We start from the raw sequence: 26638 nt of genomic DNA on the forward strand, positions 1-26638 counted from the left end.
TGAGTGATGGTCAGGTTTACATAAACACTGATTTCTACTCTAAACTGCCCCAATGTTGAGGTCAGGTTTCATGTGTGTAGTTTATAAAGCATCTATGAGATTTTAAAGCTTTTTTATAGATTCAAGATTAAGCTCTCTTCAAACAAACTCACAAAGTTACACTAATTCGTTTTGTTTATGGCTTATAAAAATACACCAGAGAGATGAAGTTTGTAGTTGGACCAACAGCCAGCAATAAATCAATGAAGGTTTAGATTAGAGAACAAAGCTTTAAGTTCATTTGTGGGGGGGGCAAACGTCGAGGTCAGTGTATCTGGATTACCCCCAAAACAGCTGCAAGCACTGTATAAACAGAAATGTGTGTTTTAATACAAACTGTTTTAAGTGAAACTACTGAGGTCTAAAACATATGTTGTTTATAAGTTGGCAAACTCTCATTACACTATTTTTTTTTAACAAAAACATAAAAAAGACAGACACGCCAAACTGCATGCACACTGTTAAAGTAAATGTAAAAAAGGTCATATTAGAAAATCTCGCCCCATTTCATTCTTTTTATATACCGATAGTGTTGTGCACAATTCATACATGCATTTTTCTTACCTTAACACACCCTTAAGCACACATAATAAAATTCTCAAGGTTACTTCTAGTAACATTTTTACACAGCTCACACTTCATCCAACAATTTGCTTTCTAGAATGTAGCATTTTAATAAACCCCCACATAACACCAAGGCCCCAAACATCTAACTATGACCAACTCAAACAATTGCAGAAAACAATTACATTACCTTTGGATGGCCAAAACCAATACTTCCGACGGTACTTCACTTTTCTCAATCCACTCCCCATCATACATGGATGCAGTTTCCTACACATCAAATATTTTCAGCTTGCGGTGGGGGGACATCAAAACTCGACCAACCCCTGCCTATATGACACTATCTAGACCGCTACTTTCCATTATTCCATCAATGGCATGTCGGAACTCATTAAAGTGAAACTGTTCGGGCACCTACCGGAGGCAGTGCGGTGGAGAAGAGCTTTCCTGAGGCCAGAGCCCATGAAATCCATCACTGTCCATCAGCAGGACATCCACACAAAGTGAGGCGGTTAAGAGCTGAGAGCGGAGTTTAAGACAGTGACAGAACCATGGGGAAGGGTCCACGGGTTCCACAAAAGGACTGAAAGGAAAGCTGGTCGAGAAAGTGAAGCCAGGCTTCCTGAAGCTGAGAAGTGGACAAAAATATCCACTGTCCCTGCTTCCTTGAATCCTCTCTCTTCCTTTCTCTTTACCTATACTTTAAAAATGACTACTGATCAACAAATCATGCTTTGTAAGATCCAAATGAATCAACAACGAATGAAGGGTCAGTATTTAACAACCAGATATCCTAATAATCCGTTCTGGTTCTCATCGACTGGAAGAAATATCTCCATGTCCTTGTTGCACAAAAAAGGCGTTCCACTAGATTCTTAAGTCTGAGGATCTGAAAAGGACTGTAGGTGGTTGAAAGAGGTTTTAAACGTCTACAACATTAAGGGCATGGTGAAAGAGGATCGTGTGGTGCTGGAGCTACAGGAATGCCCTATTCCTCCATCCTGGGGGTGGGGAGGACAAAACTCAGGAAACTCCAGCTTGGTGCTTGCTAAACAGATGAATCAAAGCCAGGTTTATTAAGAGGAAGGGGCAGAAGTGCCCTGGGGGGAGGATTTGAGTTATGTAAGAGCTTTACCACACACATTATAATTCCTATTGTGCTTTTAATTCTTAAAGGTAAAGATCCTGACTTGTGTGCATATCTTATTTTTTTATTTGGTAATTAATATTAGTCTTTTATAATCTATAAAATAATATGACTTACATGACTAATACCTTGCGACACACATCCGTCTTGCCTGCATTGTGTTCTTGACAATAGCCAAGAAAGGAATTCACCGCTTATAACATCAGAACCTGAGCAGGATTTTTTCCTCTCACACAGGACGTGCGTCATTTCGGATAGACCTTGTCTAGTGGATTTTCCCAAGCACATAAAAATTCTCTCTTTGTTTATTCACCCTCATGAATCCAATGTTGTTTGGTCACCAAAGTTCATCAACATATCATTTTGTGTTCTGCAGACGAAAGTCAAATAGGTTTGGTAAGACATGAGGTAAAGGATGAAAAATGCTTCTTTTTGGGGTGACCTATCCCTTTAAAAGCACTGTTGACATCGGCAAACCATATTTGATGTTATACTGCCACCTGCTGGATTCGTGTGTTATTGCGTCTTATCGCTCATGAGGAAGGTGCTGTAATCTACTTAAAACTATTATGCAGCAGCCAGATACTATATTGAAGCATAAATCTCAGTTATTGTCAGTATGTACTGTAAATCATGTTGTGCAGATTAGTTTAAATGATTATTGTACAATGTTGGAATGACTTTCTATTTCCTGTGGCAGGAGCCCAGCGTCCTCCAACATGAGGCTAAATATTTACTGGAGCATAATAGAGGGCGTTCTCCATGAGCTAAATTCAGCACCGCACAATCATATCTCTCAAATCGCAAACTACAGCCCAGAAACTCAATAAAATCTTAATTATAACCAATAAACTGGTGGCTCTGATGATGTATGTCTGTTTCACTCGAGTGTATCAACAGGGATTTTCAAACTGGGGTCCAGGGAGACCCAGGGGGCCTCCAGAATATTCTAGGGGGTCCCCTGAAAATATCAGAAAAAAAGGAAAAACAAAAATTCGTAAAGTCTACGGAACATTATTACTGTTTAATTTAGAAGTGTTCATATTTCTAAGTGTTAATCTCTTCTTAAATGCTACAGTACATGACATGCATGCTTTCCAGAATTGTTAATTTCTTTTCTTTACAGCGAGTTTCCTCACTACAGTTCCCTTTATTTCACTCACTGGGCTGTATCATGTAGTCTTTGCAAAGATGTAATGAAAATAAATCTGTTCAGATTTATTCATCCAAAACTACTCATAATTACTCTTATTTCTCTGCACACTAAGTCTGAGAAAGTTGCTCCCTAGGGGCCCTAAACTCTGTTCCTTCTGCTGTCTCTGTACACAATCAAACCCATTGTATTAATCCTCTGTATACAAGAAGCCTTATGTTGGTTTTTTCTCAGAGTAATGGCTGGAATACACTACAGGACAAGACAATACACTCGCAAACGTTTTTAAAGTTTCAGATAGAAACACACGAACTGATCAAATCTGCAAACTGGCACAGACTTTCTGCAACAAGTCCAGACTAAAAATCTGAGCAAAAGTCTTGCAGTATATTTTAGCCTTAAATTGCAGTACAGTGGAAAGGCAAAAACATGGTTAAAATTTTCTAATCTTTGCATCCTGTTCAGCCCAACATAGCAACAATGGCTTAACCAATGACATGTTCGTAATTCCATTTGGTGCACAGACAGGACTCACTTCCTAAATAAGCTTTTTTGGCAAATGAACTCCCATTTCTACTGTCAACCAACACAACTGCACAGTAAGCTCTTAATTCTCTCACTGTTTCACTGGGTAACAGCAGTACAGAGAGAGACTGTACAAAAACAGAGGAACCTCAATGGCAAGACCCACTGTAGTACAGTCTCTTGAATAGATCCCAGTACCAAAGATTCTCTGTACTGACGATAGTGAATAGCCTGTCTGACAACTGAATATGGTATTATAAATAAATACATTTACATAAATTGTTGACTGTTCTCCCTAGAATTGAATTCAAATGCAACAATTTCCACAGAACTACCATACTTTGCTGTTATTTGAAGTCAAAATCTTCATACTGGCATTGCAGGACTCTTTCGCAACATTTTACTGTCATCATGACTGCCTCCATATACTGTAAACATATGCACTGACTCGGTCTTCATGATTTACAAGACGAAACAAGATCCATAAGACAATGCAACAGGAATACTGTTGAAAATTCCATGTCTCTAAGCTATAAAATTGCGCAAACTGGTTAGACATACCAACTCAGAGATGATGTCTACTGAAAACACTTGACCAGTCGAGACTTGTTCAATCTCATTTCCCAGAACAGGTCTCTTCTCCAGGGTACAGTAGAAAAATGAAGCCTGGTTTGTATTCCAATACATTTGCCATATGCCCCCTGTGCTGTCAGAGATTAAAACAACCCAAGACATACACAAAACATTGCTTAGGTTATGGCTCACAACTTCAAGAACCCAGAACTCACCTGAGCATTCTTTGCATTCCTCCACCTCGGTCCCTGCGCGCTTCATCGGTTTGGACTTCCTCCTGATAGCGTTTCTCCTCATGTCACTCATGTTTTCTTTACTTCGTTCCAACATTTAAGACGTGGTTTGGAGCAAGCAACAGCCGAGTTTAATCCTCGTTCACAAGCGCGATTTTCGTGCGCGAAGCATATCCAAAGCGCGGTCGTTTGCGGGATAAGAGTTCGCAACAATGTAGTGTTAAGCAATAGCTCTCGCATTTAGTGTTTTCATGAGATTATTTGACTAAATTTCATGTTACGTCATGGCTGCGCACTGTACTGACTATTATCGGTTTATCAGAGCGCGCCGCCGTCGAGCACACGCGCGCACAGACCGTATCACCGCCCTCTATAGCGGGATTGGTCCAGTCATTTCCTCTGTCCCATAACCCTCTGCTGTAATTTTAACTGACTCACCGAGCATAAACATCATACTTCATCATTTCTATAGGATGTAACTTCCTTATGTTACCTGTCACAACATCAGGATTTCTCAATGCTGCTCACCAAACTCTTAAGTAATGCACAATTGCGATTATGGACATAGCAAACAATAAAAAGATAAAGTGTAACCATTTAAACAAAAAAGAATGTACATTTTTAATGTAACACTTTGAGATGGTGAAATTAATAAATTGTGGAGGGGTTTATGAATCTAACTGGCAGAGTTTATTTTCTGACGAGGAGTTGCGTTCCTTGTTGGAAAAACAATAAAAACCCAATAGAAACCATAATAGAAATTCTATTGATTTTCATGAACTATTACCTTTTTCCAATAAAAGCATTACAAAATTCTTTTTGTAGTATGTTTTGGGCATTATTCCAATACAATTAATTGGCCAGACAACATCCCACCAATCATCACATACTAGACACCATTTTAGAAACAATTCCCATTATAACCATTACATTTTTATTGTTCTATTGTTTTTTTTAGCAGGGTTCACTGGTCTGTTCCTGTAACTTGAGATAAGGTGTAAACATAGTTGTTAAAAGGTACACAAAAAGCTTTTATCCGCATTTACAAAACCTTTTACGAACACTGTTTCACACAAACAAGACAGGACTTGGCGTGTAATGTTTTAACATTTTATTTCACAAAAAGTAGGGTGCTTTCAAGTAAACTGGGACACTTTTTGAAAGTCATCTTAATGTCTTAATAAGTGTCCCAATTTACATGAATTCACACTGTCACTTATGACTGTATACACAAAAATCATCCTACAGCATGATCATGCTTTATCCAGTACACACCTTGTGAAAGCAGGGTTGTTTGTCCTGAAGTTATTCAGATTAAGAGTCAGAAGATCCACCAAATTTAGCTCTGTAGTGTGTAAATAAACCCAGTTGCTTCATAATAAAACTCTGGTTGGAAGAGACAAATATAACCTAAACCACATAAATGATTGGTTTAGAAAAGAGAATAGAGAACAGGAGGCTGAGAAAGATAGTGAATGACACCATTGATCTTGCATCCTTCTCCTTTGTTACAGTTTTACAATTAACACACAGTTTTGCTTTAAAAATGTACTGATTGTGTTCTTTAGACACTCTCTGTGTATGTGTAATCTGTAGGAGTGAAAATGTGTTTTGTGGTTACCGCTCTATTAAAAACAATCACATCTGACATCTCTCCTACTGCTGGTACAAATCCCAAATGTTTGGAAAATAGATGACCAAATAACTGTTTCGTAACGCATAGAGCATAATGCATTTGTGCTTTAAAAAATGGACCGAGAATTACTAAATAACTTTAAGAAAAAAAGAAAATGGACAAAGAAACAGATTGTGTACTGTAATACAGTAAACATGGCTCATATGCTGTTTTTGGAGCAGAACTCAAAGTAAACCCACATAATGTTTAAGTTTAGTAAGCTTAACTCCCTCAAATAGACAAATATTTGACATCACTTCAGAAATAAATAAGAGAATTAAGGTATTAAAAATAATCTTTGTGCATTGCAATAAACCTTTTAACTGCTACAAAATAACATAGGACACCTAAACATACATCCCATATGCCATGGTATTTGATCGAGAAGTAATATCACCTCAAAGGCTTTATTATTTCAAGGTTTCCACTTCAAAAATCACTCAAACATCATTAAGAGCACATTTCTCATTAAAATAACTCTTAAGAGTCTAGTTTTAATACCAAAGCAACTCTCTAAGAAAATCTCTATCACACTTTTGTTTGTTTTTCTTCTGAAAGTTAAACACAACCATTAGTTGAACTGTTATGAACTCACTCTGAATACTGTAATGTATGTATGGGGTTGATCCAATAAATACTTGTATATTCAAAATTTGGAAGTGTATTTTAAAGTAGACTGTAAAATGGTCGAATGTTACGACCACAACAAACTTGTATCCAATTGCAAAAGCAAGAAACAATGAAATATAACACTTTAATCGTTTAAAATAAACAGGTAAATAAATATAACAATAAATAGATAAATAAGTGAATCTCATTACCTGTCATATTGCTTTCATGTTACTCTGGGTGGTAACGTGTAGGGATGTAACGATTCACCGTGAGCCGGTTGAAAATCGGTTATAATGAGTGACGATTCAAATCGGTTGAGGCTTGAACTGAATCGCAATACATTTTTTGAACAGCAGGGGCCGCTATTTTCACTGCAAACCTAAACGTGGATGCTGATATTTCTTAAATGCAAAAAAAATCCAAGAAAAGCACAGACAGTATTAGTTTGTTTATATTAAAGAGACTTTTTCTATTATTAATTTGTTATAAAATTGCAGTTTAGTTTTGTTATTTGAAATAAAAACATTATTTTATCATACAAAGAAACGTGAAGCATTTAAGAAATAATGCAAGGGACGTTGTTCATTTCTAATTTGTTTCAACTCATTTTTTCAAAATAAATCGTGAGTAAATCGTGAATAAATCGCATCGTGAGATCAGAATCGTGAATCGCATCGCATCGTGAGCTGAGTGAATCGTTACATCCCTAGTAACGTGTACTTTCACAATAAGCACTGAATAATTCATCCAATGCATGGCTCTCTGTGTTTGAGGGTGAAATTAGGACAGGCCCCTCAATGATCACACAATAAGAATAAGTTGATGATTGGCTGATGGATGATATGCCCCGCCCCCTCATGTGATCCGTCTTCTGTGTGTGAGAAAGGATAGGCCATTGATAAATGTAAGAAGTTTCCAAGGACTTCCCTTTTGATTGACAGGAGCTAGGGGCCAAAATGATGAGAGTGATGGGCCACACATTTGAATGGGTCACATGGAAGTCTGTATCTGGCCGCGGATGTCTGGTCCTCTTGAGCTAACAACACATTTGGACTACTGAGGTCCACATACAAAAGTAAGAAAAAGCAAACATGACTGTAAGTCGTGGGAAATTTTCAAATCCTGAGATTAAAACAATGATTAAACAATGCATTACTGGTGACATACTGTAAATAATTCAAAAACATTATAACAAAAACACACTTGACCATCACACATGCAACAGCAAGCAGCTTTGAGACAAAGTATATACATCAATATGGAAACTAAGGATTGTTGTCTTTATTTGACAACTCAGAACGAGAGGCATCAAAATAGTATGTTTGCATCTGGTTGCGAGGACATATGCTGACTGCATGCAGAAGTATTGAAAAGAGAGAAAATGTGTGACAAAGTGCAGTGTGGTAGAAAGGATGCTTCTATAAGTGTGACATCTTTCAGATCTTGTGAGAAAAAATAGAGCGAGTTCCTCTGAAGGCGTGTTACCTGTGGCCTGTGGGTGCCCCCCCGTGCCTCAGTTGTGGGGAGGTAGGCGGTACTGAGACAGCAGACTGGTGACAATCTAAGAGAAACTGATAAATTAGATATACAGATTTGTGACAGTCATGGACACACAGATGGGCACAAAGATCGGATGTGAGATGTGAAAGTGAGACAGACTGAAAGTGGGGGAAATGAAATGAATCTGGGATGTGACAGGGTGTTCATTTCATGCAGGAAGAAACAAAGTCAACTTATAGATCTTTCGAGGGTGAATTTATATACAGTGGCCCTAAAACATACAGTAATTATAACTTTTCCAAACCAATTGCAATTAATTAAAAAAATTACAGAGTTTGACCTTGATAGTAAGCTGAAAGTCATTTATAAAATGCCACAGAAAAATTAAATGAGAAAATGTTTTCTTTTCTTTGCACTTGTCCCTTGACAAATCTAATGCAATGATATACATACAGTACATTTTAAAGAGATAGTTTACCTAAAAATAGAAATTCTTTCACGATTTACTCACTCTCTCTTTGGTTGGTCTAACACAAAGAAATGTATTTGGAAGAATGTTAGCAACTGAGATTTCTGGGGCATCATTGACTACCATAGTAGAAAAAATTTAAATGGTAGTCAAAGGTGCCCCAGAACTGTTTCCATGTGTTCAACAGAACAAAGAAATTTATACAGATTTGGAACAACTTTAGGCTGAGTAAATCATGCAGAATTCACATTTTTTGCATGAACTATCCCTTTAAATGAGTTTAGCGTGTTTGATAGTTTTAGGGCCATTGTCAGAGTCATCAAATTATGAGCCAGCAATACACATCCAGTCAATTATCTTTGCATACATTTACATGAAATGCTAGATTAAAGAAAAACAAGTTTGAAGGGTAAACCCAGAATATGGTTCATTGTATCAGGCACAAATGATGCACTAGTGCTGCTGCCGTATTAACACATACAGCATACATCGACATGTGACAAGACATGATGAAGAAATCTGCAATATGTCATTTCCGTGCCACTAGCAGCACCAAACATAATTGCAAAAATAATGCTGCATATCTGACAGATGTTCCTTGCCTACCCATAGAGTCAGCCATCTGCTAGCATGTCCTTCTGGATGTACAAGACCTGCCATCTCATGGATGCTTAAAGGAACAGTTCATCCAAAAATAAATATTCTGTCTTTATTTACTCACCCTCGAGTTGTTACAAATCTGTATAGATTTCTTTGTTCTGGTAAACACAGAGAAAGATATTTGGAAGAATGCTTGTAACCAAACAGTTCTTGGCCACCATTGACTACCATAGTAGAGAAAATTGCTATATAAATTTCTTTGTTCTGTTGAACACAAAAGAAGATATTTGGTAGTCAATAGAGTCCAAGAACTGTTTGGTTACAAGCATTCTTCCAAATATCTTTCCCTGTGTTCATCACTCGAGGGTGAGTAAACGATGACAGATTTTTTGGGGGTGAACTGTCCCTTTAAGTTGTTGTACAATAATGTGTTTTTTTTTGGACAATCACATATGCAGTAAATGCAATTTTTACTGACAGGTCTGATTGGCTGGTGGCAGTATTAGAACACTCAATCCCAAGCCTCTCACTAGCGACTGAGCTGTGAAAGAGAAAATCTAGTTAATTTATCTTGAAATCAGGAACTGGTAAAACTTACTATTATACAATAAAATATCTGCACTATATTGTTACTTTAAAAAAAAACATATTTTGTCATAATCAACTATTGTTTCAATGTCTATCAATGGAAAACAGGGCATTTTGCCTGCAGAATGGTGAAGCTACACCACCTACTAGAGCGTCCCATATAACAGTTGGTGCTGCTTTTGGTTAATGACACACTGCAGCTTTAAAATATAATAGTTGATGCTTTCACGTAAGAGCAAACATACACATCAAGAGCTTTCCTGAAGATTATGATAAGTCTCAATTTGCTTGCGATGCTTTAAAGGCGCAGTTTTTGATTTACAGCGGCCACTAGCGTTATTATAAATTTGCAACGAATCGCTCAGTCCAAACACGACGGTGGCCACCATAGTACAAAAAGATGTCGTTCTCATGTTGACGCAGGGAAGAGATCATGTGGGCATTGGAAAGACTGTAGAAAGAGCGATGTCTTATTTATTACATAAAATAAAAGGTCTGTGGATTTTAAGTATAAAAAGAAGGATAAAAGTCAGGCAGGAGCTAGGACCTGTGTTAATATTATAAAGACTTTCCAGCAGAGACGCGTTAAGACCCGCGGCTTTTAATAGATATCTATGGAGATACTTTCCAGCAGAGTCGTTGGAGAGAAAGATCGTCTTATTAAAATCACTCCCGAGGAGGTTGCTTTGATTCGGATAAGTATGTGAGTAATGTTGGTTTTTCTGTTTGTTAGAACCAAGATATGTTGTTGTTTTTGTTCTAATATTAGCTGTGTGACGGAGTAGTTTTGAGCATCATTGTTTATCTGGAACCGCTTTAATATTGTACTCGTCCAGATACTGGAGAGAGAGCGACAGTGCGTTGGCGAAAACGGTAGAGAGAGCGCGTTTTACTCTCTTACTCAATGATGAATAAACTTATATTTAATCCGCGGGTCACATGCGTTCCGAACCGTAGAGTACGATCCGTACGGCCCGTTTCACAACTACCGCAGGGGAGAGGGAACGCGCGTTGTAGAGTTGTTTGTCCGTTTAGGGCTGCTGTACAACACATGGCGGCGAATTCAATGTAAGCCTTCAGGGGGCTCTCACTGAATCCTTGTTTTGAGTCTGACGTCATCACCCAAACGTGTTTTTTCGTCAATTTTAACAATCATAGGTAGTTTAGATGGTTAGAGTAAGGTTAGGGTAAAGGTTTCGTAAGACTTGAAACACCAAAGATTTAGTAAAAACCAACAAGCCACGCCCACGGATCTGACTCGAAACACCATGTAGATATAAACAGCTTATTCTAAGGTATTAGAAACACAACGGTTCATTATGAAAGGTCTTTATACACCTCTGAAGAAATAGTTTTGTATATTATATTGCATTTCTGTCAATAGATCCTCCTAAAAACCCAGTATTGTTCGTTTAAAAAGCTGTGCATGTGCAGTGACATTCTTCATTTAGCTGTCAATTATACTTAAAGCCTCAGAATAAATAAATACATGTTGATTTACATTTTTTTAAACTGGAATATTATGTTGGGTTAAGGAGGAGTGTGATTTTATATGACTGTTATGTGAACGGCGATGAGCGAAAGAGCATTTGACAGGTTCAGTGATGAGAAATATAGACAAGATGACACACTGACACCTGTTGCCAGAGAGTGGAATCACACATTGCTTATTTACAGTACAGGCACATTTACATCGCTACATTTCATTTCATCGCTGTCAACTATTAAAAAAATGTCTAATTATGCTACTCACAATGTTAATTCTATGTTAAACATTCCTTAAATTACGACGATTAAAATATGAGGTGAACGAGTGTTTTGCATCCTTTTTGTACAGGGGTCTTGATAACTCGAAGGTTAAGAGGATCAGACTGGTTTCCATCCTGGTTACACAAACACCATCTACTGAGTTGTGCATCTTTAAAGGCATGGTTCACCCCAAAATGAAAATTCTTTCCTTTACTCACTCTCTTTCTTAACCCAAAAAATATTTTGAAGAATGTTGGTAACCAAACAACATGGATCCCTATTGACTTCCACTGTATGGACACAAAACCTCTGAAACTTTTCTCAAAATATTTTTCCTTTGTGCTCCACAGAAGAGTCATATTTTAAACGACATGAAGGTGAATCAATGATGACAGAACTTTTATTTTAAATCTGATCTATACCAACAACCATTACATCCACATAAACGGAGCATTAGTCAGTCTCGCACGAGCCACGCTAACACATTTGTTCTTCTTGACCGCTAATCCTGTCAAATGCCTTTTGGCCCACGGCTCTTTGCCAGACATAATAAATGACACATTTGAAGTGACCACTGTGGCTCAGAACTCATTGGTATGTTATAGCCGGGCAGCGGGCGGCATGTGCAATAGCAGGTCCCTATATTTGCATATGGCAGATCCTGCAGTGCCATATGCCATATCCATGAATAGAAACGCTCTCTCCGGCTGCACATTGAGCTCATCTGAGCATGGCAAAACAATTCGCTATGGATAGTTTAATGTGGTTTCGATTATAGATTCTTATCACGATTTAATATTGTAAACACTTTTTGAAATGAACACATGAAGGTTTGTTTTAGGGCCTACTGCTAGCTGCTATACAGTATGGTTGCCGCTGGATGGAGTTGTAGATACATCAGATTTGATGTCTGACAAAGAAATACAGCCGCAGAAAAATAAATAAGAGACCATGGCTGCGTCCAAAACCGCCTACTTCCATATAGTAAGCGAAAATGAGTATGAGTCATGAATAGTATGTCCGAAACCTCAGTATGCAAAAACAGTAGGCGAGAAATACCCGGATGGTCTACTACTTCCGCCGAGATTCGTGAGTGTGGATCGGATGGACACTTATTTATCCCATGATGTCACGGGAGCTGAGCAACGGTCAAATTTCAAAAGTAAATCAAATAAATATAGCGGAAAACTTTAAGGCGTACGTCCGTTTTTAAACTGACCGATCAGTTCTGACTTCTATCTCTTTTCTACTCTTTCTATAAAAAAAAACCCTTAGCTTTGTATACTGTGGTAGGCTATATGAGACCAGTGCACTTATGCTTTTTGTTGTCCTTATGTTGTTCCAATTGCTTTCATTGTTTACCTCATGACTAAATGACTAAATGTAAAACGTCTGATATTATATATTTACATTATTAAAATATTTTTATAATGTCAGAAGCACTGCTGAGAACAGACAACAGAAGACATTTTTTGAAATGTTCTGAAACAGAAAGTGTGATGCGAGTCTGACGGAAGGGGATTGGGTGGTGTCTTTCCAGCACAACGCGCTGCCTTTACTGTAACATTTATTTTATCGATATAATGCAGGACCAAACCATACAGACATAAAGAATAAAATGAGACAGAGAACATCATCACTGGATTTATTATATGCAGTTCAGTAGTTAAAATCAGCACCTGCCTCAGGTTGCTGTCCCGTAAACGGTACAAACCTTAGATTAAGACCAAAACAGCAGTACTAGAGCCCCCTCTTAGCTGCGAGGTGTTTTTAAATGAAGATCTTAACTTTAAACAGGCGGTAATAAGGTATTAAGCTCATTTACAATATTTACACGAAGACATTTAATCCAGACACTCTTGTTAGTATTGGATACTGCTGTAACCGGAACATCGTTTACCCTGCGTCGAACGATGCGGAAGTCAAAAACCCAGAAGCGTGAAAAAGGCCTATTCTTGGTTTGTGTTTAGGTAAAATGATCACTTTTGTTTCATTCTGTGAACTACTAACAATATTTCTAAACTTTAAGTAAAAATATTGTTTCTATTTGCATTTATTTGCAGAAAATAAAAACTGGCGAAACAGGTCAAAATAAATAAGATGCACTGTATTTTTTCAAACCTCAAATACTGCGAAGAAAACAAATTCAAATTCACTTCTAAGCAATACAACAGTAAAGTACATGTTTTTAGGAAAAGTTTAAAATTATGTTTTATGTTATAACCTGGATTTTTATCACAGTTTTCAAGCGTCTTGTCATGCTGTCAGTCTTTCACATTGCTGTTGTATGACTCTATGATTTTGTTGAAATTCAACAGACACTGGACTGGTATCTTAAATTTTTCAATGGCTGTAAATAACAGATTGACATGCAGAATGCAGCACCGATTTCACCAAGCCATGAAACGAAAGCGTGCAAGCAGAAATTATATTCTGATAAGAAAGATTTAAATAAAGACATACCCCACTGAATACCTGTCTTGCATTTCTGAATAATTATTTTAACATGGTCCAAACACACTTCCTTACTTAGATTCCAACAAGTATGCATGCGAAAACCTGATTTCTTAGTCAGGCCACAAAAAAGGCATCAAAGGTAATTCCAAATCTTTGATTTAAACTTATTTTTACGGACAGAATTTATTATTTTAATTGCTACACGGGACCCAAATAAACCCAGATTTAACAAAACATAGAATCCAGTCTAGTTGACATTAAAAGAACCTAAATTAATCCCTGAGTTGAAACATACACACTACACAGCCATCAACACAATATATGGAAACCAGTCTGTCCTCAGCCCTGTCACCTACTGAGGGTTTCCGGGAGCCACAGGAGTGACTGCAAGGTTTCTCGAGGTCCCTGAAGATGTGAACTGAGTCACGGTGGAGCGCACGCGAGATCTCAATGAGTGCGGCGACAGCTGGCGTGTGCTCAGGACAGGGGAATGATAAGGTGACGTAGGAGCCGATCTAGGGACGTGAACATCAGACGAACACTGTGGGCTGTGTCCAGAGTCTCTGCTATGAACGACAAAGAAAAACGGCTGGGCTGAGGAGCTCCAGGTAGATGGAGCAGGTTTGTCCAGCAAAGGTGAGCTACCGGCTGATGCAAGGGGACTAGAAACCGGTGCGGTGGGGCTGGGTGGAGCGGTGAATGCGTTTCGTTGACTTACTTTTTGAGGGCTTCTCCTGATTCGTGGCATCTTCCCTCCGCGGCCGCAGCGGGACTGCTCGTGGTCGAATTCCAGTTCTTCGAGCCGCTGGGTCAGAGCTAGTTTCTGCTGAATGGCCATACGGAGAAGCGAGTTCAGAGTCTTCTTTTCATCTTCGGCGGCAGCCAGCTGCCTCTGCATTTCGTCGAGTTGAGTAACGTACTCATCACATCTACAGAAACAGAGATGTAAAGTTGTGGAAAGTTTTTAAGAGCATCAATCCTAGAATCATGCCTAACTCCAATTACATTTTTGAGTTTAAGGTCAATTTAATTTTGTGGGGTAAACTGGACGTTTCGTCACATTCTTAGTCAGCGATCCGACATAAAAAACTGAATATAAAATGTGCAGTTGAAGAGAAATGTATAGATAGATATTTTGTTAAGATAAGAAGGTGCTTCCATGTCAAAAGTTTAGACACACTTTTTTGATCTTTTAGAATATATTTTATATTTTAGCATCTTGAAAGTAGCTCCCATTGATTAGAATTAGCAAAATCGTCCTCTTGGCATTTTATCATTCAGCTTCTTGAGGTCTCACCCTGGGAAGTTTTTAAAGAGTACTGAAGGAGTTCCCAATCTATTCAGGGCTCTTATTGGCTGCTTTTTCTACATTATTTGGTCAAAGTCATCCATTTCAAATTTTTATACATTTTTGTTTTCTAATGCAATTGATATTGGCACAATTATATTTAGTCTATAAAAGTAGTTTCAGATTAAAAGATTTTTTAGATCATTAGAAACATTTCAGTCAAGTATGTCCAAACTTTTGACTGGTACTTTCTATATACTCAAAATTATACTGTTAACGACTACTGATACTTTAGAAATTCAGCATTATTTAAAGTCTTGGCTATTGATTCACATTTTTTAGATTAAGTCTGTTGAAAAAAGAATGTTTAACAGAGCCTCTGTTTCTAGAAAGTCATCATTTACTTCAAACCTGTATGGCTTTCTATCTGCAGAACACAAAATATGATATTTTAAAGAATGTTGGTAACCGGTATCCATTCACTTGCATTGGTTTGTGTGAAGTGAATAGGTACTGCTGTTGTTCGGTTACCAACATTCTTCAAAATATCATATCGTTATCGTTTTTGTTCTGCGGAAGAAAGAAAGTCATAAAAGACTGGAATGACAAGAGAATGAGTAAATGATGACAGAATTTTCATTTTTGGGTGAACTATCCCTTTAAGTGCAGATGACTGTTAAGTGCACCTTGTGGCAAACATCGCTCTCAGTGAGGAAAAGGTGGCCGCGTCTTCCTTGAGAGCCTTCAGTTCATTTCTAAGCTTCATCATTGTCTCAACCACCATGGTCTTCTCATTCTCATATTTACTCTTCAGGTGAGACAAAGCCACTTCTGCAGTCTGAGGGAAAATAAGAACAAACACATACAGTAAAGAACTCTTAAAGCTTTGGATTTAAAACACAACATAAGTTGTTGGAATGAGTTAGCACTGTCTGGTGTCTTCTACTGTACCTGTTTATTGGCTTTAAGGAGAAGACGCAAAGTGGCAATCTGCTCTCTTTTGGTGCTCAAGAGAGATTTGAACTTTAAGATTTCCTCCATGCAGGCCTCCTTGTCTTTGTCCAAGATGGGCGCCAACTCTTGCGCTGCAGCTCTCTGCCTGGATAGCTGGAGCGAGCGGTCTACGGCCTTCTGCAGATGTTTGATCTGGTCACGGATGATGGCGTTAAGGTTGTAGATATTCATGGGCTCCTTGCGGAGATCTCCGGTCTCTGGCGTTAGGGATGCTGAGAGCAAACCGTTGACTGGGGAACCAAATGGGGTTTTGTTGGGACTCTGACTTGCTGCCTCCCCTTTAGATCCATCTCCCAATGGTTCCTTCGACGGGGACTCTTGAGGGCTCTTGGACATGTCTGAAGTGACCTTAGCCAGACGACGAGCTAATCGTGGAGAAAGCAGGGCTCTCAGGTCATCCGTGCCTTTGAGACTTCCGCTACGTGTGACCCTGCTCTGACGGTAGTAGTCTAGCATGACGCGGTTTGGCGTCTCGTTGTTGCACAAGCAGACGTGGTGGTACAGCTGAGCAAGTTCTTCACTGAACGTAACCAGCTCATCCTGAGCTGCGTTCAACATGCCGTTACTCTCGCTTGCCATTCCCGAAGCGCTCCGAAGCTCCGCCTCTAGGTTGCTTATCCGCTCTCGGCCCTCACGGCAAGATTTCTCCAAACGCTTCACCTGAGCTTCCAGGGCCTGGACCTTCCCATCGCTGCGGTTGCACTCTTCTGATTGGCTCTCCACAGACTGGTTATACTTTTCCTTTAAAGCCTTAAGCTCCGCCTTCAAGTCGATGACCTCCGTCACGGCAACTCGATATTTGCACTCTAAGAGCTCTATACCGTTGATGTCCGTCTCGCAGCAACCGTTGAAGGGCCCGTCACCTTTTTCGGTTTCCTCCGTGTCAAACTCCTTGTCGCTGTGGAGACGCTTCATGATGTTGACACGCTCCGTGAGGCGGTGAACACGCATGTGCTGCTCCGTTAAAGCGCCCTGCGTGTGCTGCAGTTGCGTTTGAGACTCCTGCAGGTTGGTAAGCAGAGATGCCTTTTCTCTCTCCACCTAGTGAACAAGATGATACTTTGCTAGTTAGTAAAAAAAGTTGCATTTCAAAGCAGAGGTGTCTTTTGCAGCTATGCACAATATTTGCTCATAGAAGGTTGGTATCCCTAATACTGAAACAACAATAAAAGTGTTGAGCATCATTAGTTTTATTTTATTTTATTACGTTTCTGTGGTAAAAGCTCTATCCACCAAGCTGAAAAGGACTAGGCTGTTTTTTTATTTGGAGAAAAAAAAACAGATTAACCATTTCACTATAGAAAATGTGCCAAAATGGAAAATAACATGAAATGATTTCAATTTAATTTTCAGTGACAATACACCACCCCTGTCGAATGGAATAAAATGCAATTGGTGATTTGACATTTAATATTCAATACAATCTTGACATAACTGCGATTCACTCATTCACATAACTGCGATTATTTCCATTTTGGCACATATTTTGCATACAATTTTTTATTATGAAATTATTAATTTGTTTTCTATTGTCATATATATATATATTTTTAATTTGGAAGGAAGAATAAATTCCTTTCAATGGGCATTTGGTTAGCAGCAGAAAGGTTGTTGGTTCGGTTCCCACATGTATACCTAAAATGTATAACATTCTTATTATAGTTTACTAAAACTAAAACTATTAAAACATTCCTGTTAATTGAGATCAAATAAAATACTGGCCTAAATATTATTTGAAAAACGTAAACTAAAATAAGAAATGTTTTCCTAGCAATAAACTGAAATAAGTTCAGGTTAAAGCACTAAAATATGAAATGAAAATAAATAAGAACTATAATATATATTTTTAAACATATATAGCAACATAAACAAATAAATAATTAAATGACAAACTCGCATAACAAAATAGCTAAAAATTGAAACAAAAAATTAACATCAAAGCTAAAAATATCAAATAAAAGCTAATTCGAAATAGAAGTAAAACTACAGTAAAGCTACAATGATTCTGGTAGCATGTATAAGATGAAAAAGACTGTAAAATGAATAAATGTAAAAAACTTAAGCAAAAGACCAATGGAACCACATGGAATATTCACTTCATTATATATAACTCCTGAGATGTGATGCTGGTGTTATTGTGTTGGCTTGCTTGTCACATTTAGCGTCATCGCAGACATGTGATTCTTGTCATTGAGCTGAAGTACTGTTTAATTGCTTTTTGATCAGTCACTGTATTACAGGCATCAGCCAACTCTAACACTTAAGGCTGAGAAAGCAAAACTCTATTGATTCCTTACTGGAGGAGATCCAAGAAGAACACAACAAAAAAGGAAACATATTTAAGAAGTGAACAGGGTGGCCTGGTTTTAGTTTTCTGTCTGGATAACTTCGATTTGGTACACTCAAGAAAAGATATAAAAGTGTGTGTGTGAGTGTATAAAACAAAGAAAAGGACTCTGAGAGAAATTTGTGAAAAGAAGGACATCTAAGTTGAGGAACAAAGCTCTCTGAGAGACAGGGCAACTCATTTGTGCAATAGAGATCCACAATAGGCTCTTGGCTATATATTTGATGGCAGTGGCAGCTAAAAAACATCCACATTCCCTGTACGAGTCCCTTAGACACAACATGTTATAAAAAACGTTTCAGAAAATGGATCTGTTTAGACTACATGGGTGAATTTATGCGTGCTATCACTGCATTATTTTTATCATATAGGAGTGAATGGATATAGGATTATCAGATTGTCACATGTATATGAAATTTCATTTTGAAAAAATTGTGTCATGGAATTTGCAAAGATTTTTTAAACAATATCATTTACAATCTTGTATTTGATAAAATAACATACCATTCCAAATCTTTTCATGACAGTTGGCATATATATACAGTATATAGAGTTTGGTTCCAAAATGAGATAACTCTGTTTTTAATTTTTTTCCAAAATCATGTTTTTTATTATGTTATCATGTTTTTATTGTGTTTTATTATGTAAGTTAGATGTATTTTTTGAGTTATCATGCTTTAAATCAAAACAAACCAACTGCAGTTTGGAATGCACAATAAAAAACATGATTTTTGAAAAATCCTTTTTTTAATCAGCCGATGCTCTCTATGTTTGTGTGTCCTCCCTGGCAGATTTTCTATTCCTGTACACTGCTCTCTCAATGAATACGCCCGTGGCGCACACACACATCACTGTGTCCTGCTTTTACAGCAACTGCCACAGAACACTCGCTCAGGATCGAACTGACAGAATCCTCCTCCCATAGCGCAAAGTGCCACAAACCATCACTTCACTTCACAGTAAGACACTGTATTGTGTCTTACAAAAGACTACATTTACATTGATGCATTTGGCAGACGCTTTCATCCAAAGCAAATGCTAACACAAGGCTATAGGAAAGTGTGTGATACTGTAGGTCAAGCGATAGATTATTGTTTGAGATCTGTGACTGCTTATCAAGGGACAAATATGTGCCTTCAATCCCTAATCCGAAGCCTTTCACTCAGCACTAGTCAATTTATGTAAATAGCTAGTTTTCCCTAAGCACTCTGCATCAATTTGTTTTTCTGGGACTATCTGAACAAAAAAAAGAACATGAAATTATGAATAAATATTTAAAATCTGGATTTTAATAATCTTTTTTAATTTTGTTGATATTTCTAAAATGTTTCTCTTTGGCTTTTCAGCTCTTGTGTTTAAATTTTTTTTTTAAATGATAAAAAAGTTGCCAACCAGCGCCAGCTTTTTTGATCATATTAAAAAACTTTTTTGTTGCATGAATATGAAAACACTTTATTTATCAGGCAGAATTTATATATGTTTATAGACCATTCACTTGTTTTTGGAGACGAGTAACAGCACCCCTACTGTACAACATCAACAACATGTCAAGTTGGAAAATGGCATCAATGGCAGGGAAGCGTGTCAATGCCGTTGAACAGCGAGAATATGATTTGGAAAAATTTGAAAACAGACCAGATTTGATGAATTTGACCCCCTGTACTCCAGCGCCTTCCATATTTTATGCCCTTGTATCATGTGACTAACCTGTAGGAGCTGTTGTTTGAGTTTCTGTATCTCAGACAGGTTCAGTTCGCTGAAGAGATCAGACACGGGGTGCAGCATCTCTCCCTTCCTGCCTCCAGCTCGGTGGAATTCTCCATTCAGCTTTAGTGCGTGACCATTGCACTCATTACATCGGTTACTATCCTCATTGTTGGGACTAGTCTCGGAGGCAGAGATGCCATTGGTCGCAGCCTCCTCTGAGAACTTCAGCCCATCCACAGCAGAGATGGTCAGTTGGTTGTTGGGTCCATACACGCTGTCTGTCAGGCTGAGATGATGGGCTAGTTCCTTCCTCAGGTTGTTCTTCTGTTCTCTCTCGTTCTTTAGAGCATCCAAGGCCTCGTCTAACTGGCTCTCAGAAATGTCTTTCAAACGCAAGGCGTCCTCCAGCTGGCTGTTGAGGAGCGACGTCTCCTCCTCCAGAACTTTGATCTCGTGATTTAAACCCTCATATTCTACCTGCAAATCGAAGAGGAATGACAGAAATTGTGAATGGGCATAAATGTGAATACTTTTCATCTAAATGTCAAAGCAAAAGAGAGGTTAGGTAGAGAAAAAGTACAACCAGGGCTGGGTCTAGGGGGGCATTTCCCCCCCAGATTTTTCTTGGGCCCCTTCAAAAATATCCAACTGACAATTAAAATAAATACTAATTATTACATACTTAATAAATACTTATTTGTATGATCTATTAATTCATAATATGTACATTTAATTATAGAAAAATGTAAAAATTAAATACTAATTATTAAATACTTATTTGTATGATCTATTAATTAATAATCTGTAAATTTAAATTAAAAAAATATGCATGTAATGAACTGTGATTTTATATCTACCCAACCAGAATATATGATTGCCCCCTACCTGGGCCTGAGTACGACCACTACATTTAAGTACCTCAACTGCATGTAAACCAGGACTTTTGTGGATTATGGACATAACGAATAGCAGGTAAACAACCAAGAGCAAAGATTGACCCTTGTTATTTTAATACTAATACTAACTTTTGTTTGTTTTGTCTTTCTTCTTGTAAAGCTGCTTTGAAACAATGAAACGTATAAGAGTTATATAAATAAAACTGAATTGAATTAAACAAAGACTTTGAGAATTATGTATAAAAATGACAGATTTTTTTAAAAGATATTAATTCCAGATAAATAATAAGTAAAAGGAACGTAGCTGAATGCACATATTTGTATACCTGATTTTGTTTGAGTGTTGACACTAGTTTCTGTAGAGTGATGTTCTCCTCCTCCAGTTCAGTGTAGTCCTGCAGGAGTCTGGTCTCTCTGAACTTATACTCTCTGATTTCTTCTCTCATCCTGTTCCTCTGAAGCTCCAACATCTCATTGTTCTGAAAGAGAATAAAGACCCATACAAAAATGATTGGCTGTATGGAAAGTATGACCTCATGTTGTTAGAACGAACAGAACGTTAGAAAACTCCGAGGTGGAAACTGAGCCAGCTCTGGGGAACCCAAAGATTTACTGGACAGAATTCACATGGCTCTGTAATTCACTTCACTTTCACATCGTTTACTGAAATCATACTCTATTTACCACACCTTTTACTCGGACTAAGCATGTAATGTTTCCCAGTCGCTTTTCATCTGACGCCGCAAAAATATTGATCATAATACCTTCAGCCGAAGCTGTTCTCACCTGATACTCATCATCAAACGATTACACCACTCAGAATGGAAAAAATAGGATCACACATTGTCATGATCTATATTTTGCCCGGCCTGACAAATGACCTTCCTGTGAGCTGAGGAATTGATTACTGTATACCCCAGCTCTCCCAGAGGATGTCACACGTTTTCAAAGCCCTGCTGTGCCATCTGATTCAAAGTCCAGGGGATTACTGACCAATTATGTTCCAGTACTGCGCTGTCACAGTGGTGATCATGCAGGGCATTTCTCTTATGCCCCAGCTTAGCCATGGATTTGCCCCAACAATGGGATCTGGCGACAGTGTACGACCCTGACACCACCCTCTGCTTCCAGTGTCCTCAAACTGACCCGCTGACCTCATGACCTTGACAAATTTTCAACCACAATAAAAATGTTCAATGCACAATATGACAATCTAGTCGTACTATGGTGCACAAATACAAACTGACATCTCTGAGTTCCGGCACCACGGTGTTTAGACGTTCAGTTTCGGCTTGGGCGTTGGAGGCCACGGAGCTGCTCACGTTGAGCTGGCTCTGCAGTTCCATCAGACGTCCCACGTAATAGGCCTCTTTGGAAGCAGACTCCTGCAACAACGTCTCCTCGTGCGTCTCGCCATCCTCGGCTGTCTTACGCTGGTTGGTGTATGCCTGACCGAACGCCTGCAGAAGACAGAAACAAACAGTAGACAGAAGACAAAAAAGCGCTTGGCCCAAATCTCAGCCAACATTGTATTCAGCAAGATGCAAGAACTAATCGATTGTCAAGATACAGATTCACACCCTGTTTGGCACTGTCATTGATAAAAGCAAACATGAACCAAGAAGCACCACAAAGTTAAAGGATCGATAGTTCAAAAACCAAAAATGAAAACTCTGTCATCATTTACTCACCCTCAGATTGTTCCAAACCTGTATACATTTTTTGTTCTGCTAAACGCACAGATCTCATCTCCCATTGACTCCCATAGTATTTATTTTCCCTACTATGGCAGTAAATGGGGGATGTCTGCCAAATGCAAAAATAAAACGACCAAATGTTGTTTTGTACTTTTTATCCACCATTTAGTTATTCTGTTCACCTGCACTCAAGTGCTGCCCCTTCAAGGTAACCGAGATAACATTTCACTTCCTCGCTCTGATCAATAGAAACAGTGTTCCGATTCCCCTGACACAGGTTTTAGCGCCATGCAGATCCGGCACATCATGACTTAAGCATCCTGTCTTGTACGGAAGATCACAGTGATGATAAACAGGAAGACGACTGAGCCAACCACCTGACCTGCTAAGTCACTCTTTTTAAAAGTTCTCTTTGAAATCTACGTGTAATAATCTTGGCTAGTGTTTCATACGATCAACAGATGTTTCAATGTCCCCTCATTGGTTTTAGCTAATGTTGCTGTGTCAGGATTGGCAGGACAGTTTTTATCCTTTTAAAGTATATACTGTATACCGTCCCTATATAAAGAAAACTGCACACGTCACCTTTAACGTACTGTTTTCATATGTGCAGAATGATTCATTTAAAGCACCAATATAAATCAGACGCATCAGATGGCAAGCTGCTCTTTTCAGATTATATTATGATGCTCAAAGTACACGTAACTGAGCTATTATGAGCCAAAATCATAACTGGGATGAGGACCAGCAGACACATCCCATGAAAACAGAAAATCAATGAAGAGCTTGTAGAAAAGAGGACGAGATATGGATATGGATGGAGAAAAATCAATTGTAGTGGAACTCTGACTGAAGGGAGCAGCCGGATGAAAAGTTGCTGACATGAGAGCAGGAAAAGTCAAATACTGAACTTCCCAAAGATCACTGCCTTGATTCCTGTCATCATTATCTTCAGGAAGAAATATTTGTTTTGCAGTCTGCTGTTACAGTAGGTACATTTAAATGACGATAATACACTATATAATGAGATCTACATGTACATTATCTATTGAAATGAACATCGCCTGTGTTAATGATTAGATATTTTTTAAACTCTCTGGCACAGTGCATGAATCCACCACAAATATATCCACTAAGTATCATTAAACGGTTTTCTGGGAGGCAGACACTGTGCACAGTAAACAGCTGTGATTATAACTTACCAAGAAGCAAAAAGAAATCTGCACCAACAAAAGAAATGAATCCATTAACACCGACAGCTTGCACTTCTTCATTAACTCTCTCTCCCTTTGACCGGTGAACTCTGGGGAAAAAACTGCAAATGGAAACGCTGCTTTATAAATTCAGTGGCAGAAGTGTGAATAGGCCCTCATTGTTATTTAAAATGAGGGCCTGCCAATATCCCAGAATTCCTGCTGAAAGCCCTGGGCCTCCCAGCTGCACCCTGAGAGAGAGAGAGACTGGTTCATGCACCGCGATAGGCCTTGAGTGTATAATGTAAAAGGGCAGATGGTTTGTGAAGGAAGTGCGTCCACAAAGCCCACCGTCTCCATCTGGTTTCTTCCATTTAGAGTGGGATGGAGACACTGTCATGCTCACTCGTGACTGCACAACTTGAAAAGCTTTTGCACAACCATTCCACATCACTTAAAATGTGTTTGTATGATTTCTGCAAGGGATAATCAGTACATGACTCTAGACAAAGTGAAATGTAACGGAAAAACCTTAACAAAATGTGATGGCGAAACCTCAGACTGCATACTGTGTTCAGTCATTGTTACATGTGATCCGTATCAGTTTCAATCTGATTGGCTTTCATGTGTTTTTCAGGTGTCAGGGGCATAATTGTCAGATATTTTGAAGAATGTTGGTAACCGAACAACAATGGCGGTACCTATTCGCATCTATTGTATGGACACAACACCAATGCATGTGAATACGTACCACCGTGGTTCGGTTACCAACATTCTTTAAAACAGTCTGTTCTGGTTTGAAATGATTCTTGAAAAAGAATTTTCATTTTTGGGTGAACTATCCCTTTAATGTTTTGGTTAAGGGCAACATGTAATCCTGAAACTAAATCACGAGTGAACATTTCTATGCATCAGAAACATAAATGATCAAAAAACAATTGTTGTACATACTGTAAAAAACAAAGAACTTTAAATAAAAAAGCTTTAAAGTCAGGCGGAGAGAGATCAAGACTCTGTATCTCGGTGAGTGTGACAGAAGTACAGTAGTCTGTTCTGTTTCGCTTTTAGCACAATTCTTGAAATCCTTATTCTTTCTACAATTAGACCACAGTCACACCCGACAACCTCTATCTCAACCATCCAACAGAATTAGAGGTTATTGGTAAGTCCATTCAAACTCTGCGCCCACAGAACTCCCATGATGCAAAAAACCATCTTTCACATTTCGTACACTTCCCAAATTAAAAGTAACACTCAAGTTTAATTAAACTTCAATTATAATTTGAATTTACCTTACACATTTTTTGCATATTCTAGCAAACAACATTCAACTAATTTTCACCAATAATCACCACTGTATGTACTTTTCATGTCGTTGTTGTCCTTCTGAAACCTCAAAGGTCCAACTTCACTGTTTTTCAGGAAATGGAAAAAACACTGTACTTTTTAAATGATTCAATATTTTTTATTGGTTAGACATTTGCAAATCCCAGTGACAAACATAAAGGGTGACTAATAATTACCCTTATACTGTATGATGATTTATGTAAAAAATCACAAAATACGAAGTTTCAGGAGAACAGCAGTGCTTTTCTTTGGTATCATGATGCATGTTATTTTTACAGAATACAGTATATGCAAAAGTAAAACTTCTTTTGACTGCATAGTGCAGCATATTTTCCTGAAGTATGGGCAACACAAATTGGAAAGAGAAAATAATTGGCACACAGTTTCTGCATACTCCTAACTAAGGTTCTCACGAATCGCAAATACACTAAAGAAACAAAAATGAATGCAAACATAAATCATAGACTGATCGTATCCTGACATCAGCACATACAGTACTAAACGTGTAGGAAGATTGGATAACCCTAAAAACCCAGAAGGTCCACAGTGTTTGTCATAGCGGTTACATTTATCCGCTTACAGCTGCTTTTAGATGCAAGGTTGTCTTGCCAAAGCTCATTATGTTTCAATGTCTCATGTCACTTTTAGACAAATACGATGTAGAATTGTGATGACTTTTTATTTGATGAAAACATAACTATCTTCTGTACATTGTCACAGATGTGCTGTGAAAAGTGTCAAACCGTCTGTAAGATATTGATAAAAGCAACCCAATCAAACACATACTGTCTCTCAAAACCTACTGAGCTGTTTCATCTACACAGACAGCTGTCAATTTTAATAAAATATATATTTAATTTATCTTTTAAATCTATTAATAATTTAACTAAATAAAACTTCCCTAAATAAAACTTGTTCATATGTGAAATAGAAGTCTCATTTTGCTCCAAATGTACAGTAGTTGCGAATGCATTTTAATCAGTAGATTCCCTGACAGATTATCCATATCTAATAACATTAGCACACGAATCAGATCGAGTGATTTTACTCCTACCCAGTGTTGGATAAGTTACTCTGAAAAAGTAATTAATTACTAGTTACTAATTACATATTCAATAGTGTATTTAGATTACTGTACAAATTTCTCTTTCCAAAAAGTACTTAATTACTTATTATTACTAATTACGTTCTACATCCTATATCAACCTTGATTAGTTAAGTGATTCAAGGATAGACATGGAAAGGCTCTTTTAATTCATTCAAAT

At 38.0% G+C, this 26638-nt stretch overlaps 2 protein-coding genes across 6 annotated transcripts in view; both read right to left on the bottom strand.

Annotated features, from left to right (window-relative positions):
- The window catches only part of fgd4a (FYVE, RhoGEF and PH domain containing 4a), a 39746-nt gene extending 35180 nt beyond the window's left edge, over positions 1-4566 (bottom strand). Inside the window, exon 1 of the mRNA XM_057347439.1 lies at positions 4217-4566. Coding sequence (XP_057203422.1) covers positions 4217-4331 — 115 coding nt within the window. The 5' untranslated portion in view covers positions 4332-4566. The remainder of the gene's footprint in view (positions 1-4216) is intronic.
- A 769-nt stretch (positions 4567-5335) lies between these two features.
- bicd1a (bicaudal D homolog 1a) overlaps positions 5336-26638 on the bottom strand; it is a 31552-nt gene continuing 10249 nt past the window's right edge. Inside the window, exons 2-9 of one of the 5 annotated variants that reach the window (XM_057348168.1) lie at positions 22384-22596; positions 21463-21615; positions 20241-20717; positions 16124-17227; positions 15859-16010; positions 14603-14813; positions 8007-8092; positions 5336-7574 (exon numbers count right to left, since the gene is read on the bottom strand). In XM_057348168.1, the coding sequence (XP_057204151.1) occupies positions 7466-7574; positions 8007-8092; positions 14603-14813; positions 15859-16010; positions 16124-17227; positions 20241-20717; positions 21463-21615; positions 22384-22596 (2505 nt within the window). In that variant the 3' untranslated portion in view covers positions 5336-7465. The other 4 variants (XM_057348167.1, XM_057348170.1, XM_057348169.1 and 1 more) reach the window with 4 other exon arrangements.

The sequence above is a fragment of the Triplophysa rosa genome, linkage group LG12 (genome assembly GCF_024868665.1).
Source record: "Triplophysa rosa linkage group LG12, Trosa_1v2, whole genome shotgun sequence".
NCBI lineage: Eukaryota > Metazoa > Chordata > Actinopteri > Cypriniformes > Nemacheilidae > Triplophysa > Triplophysa rosa.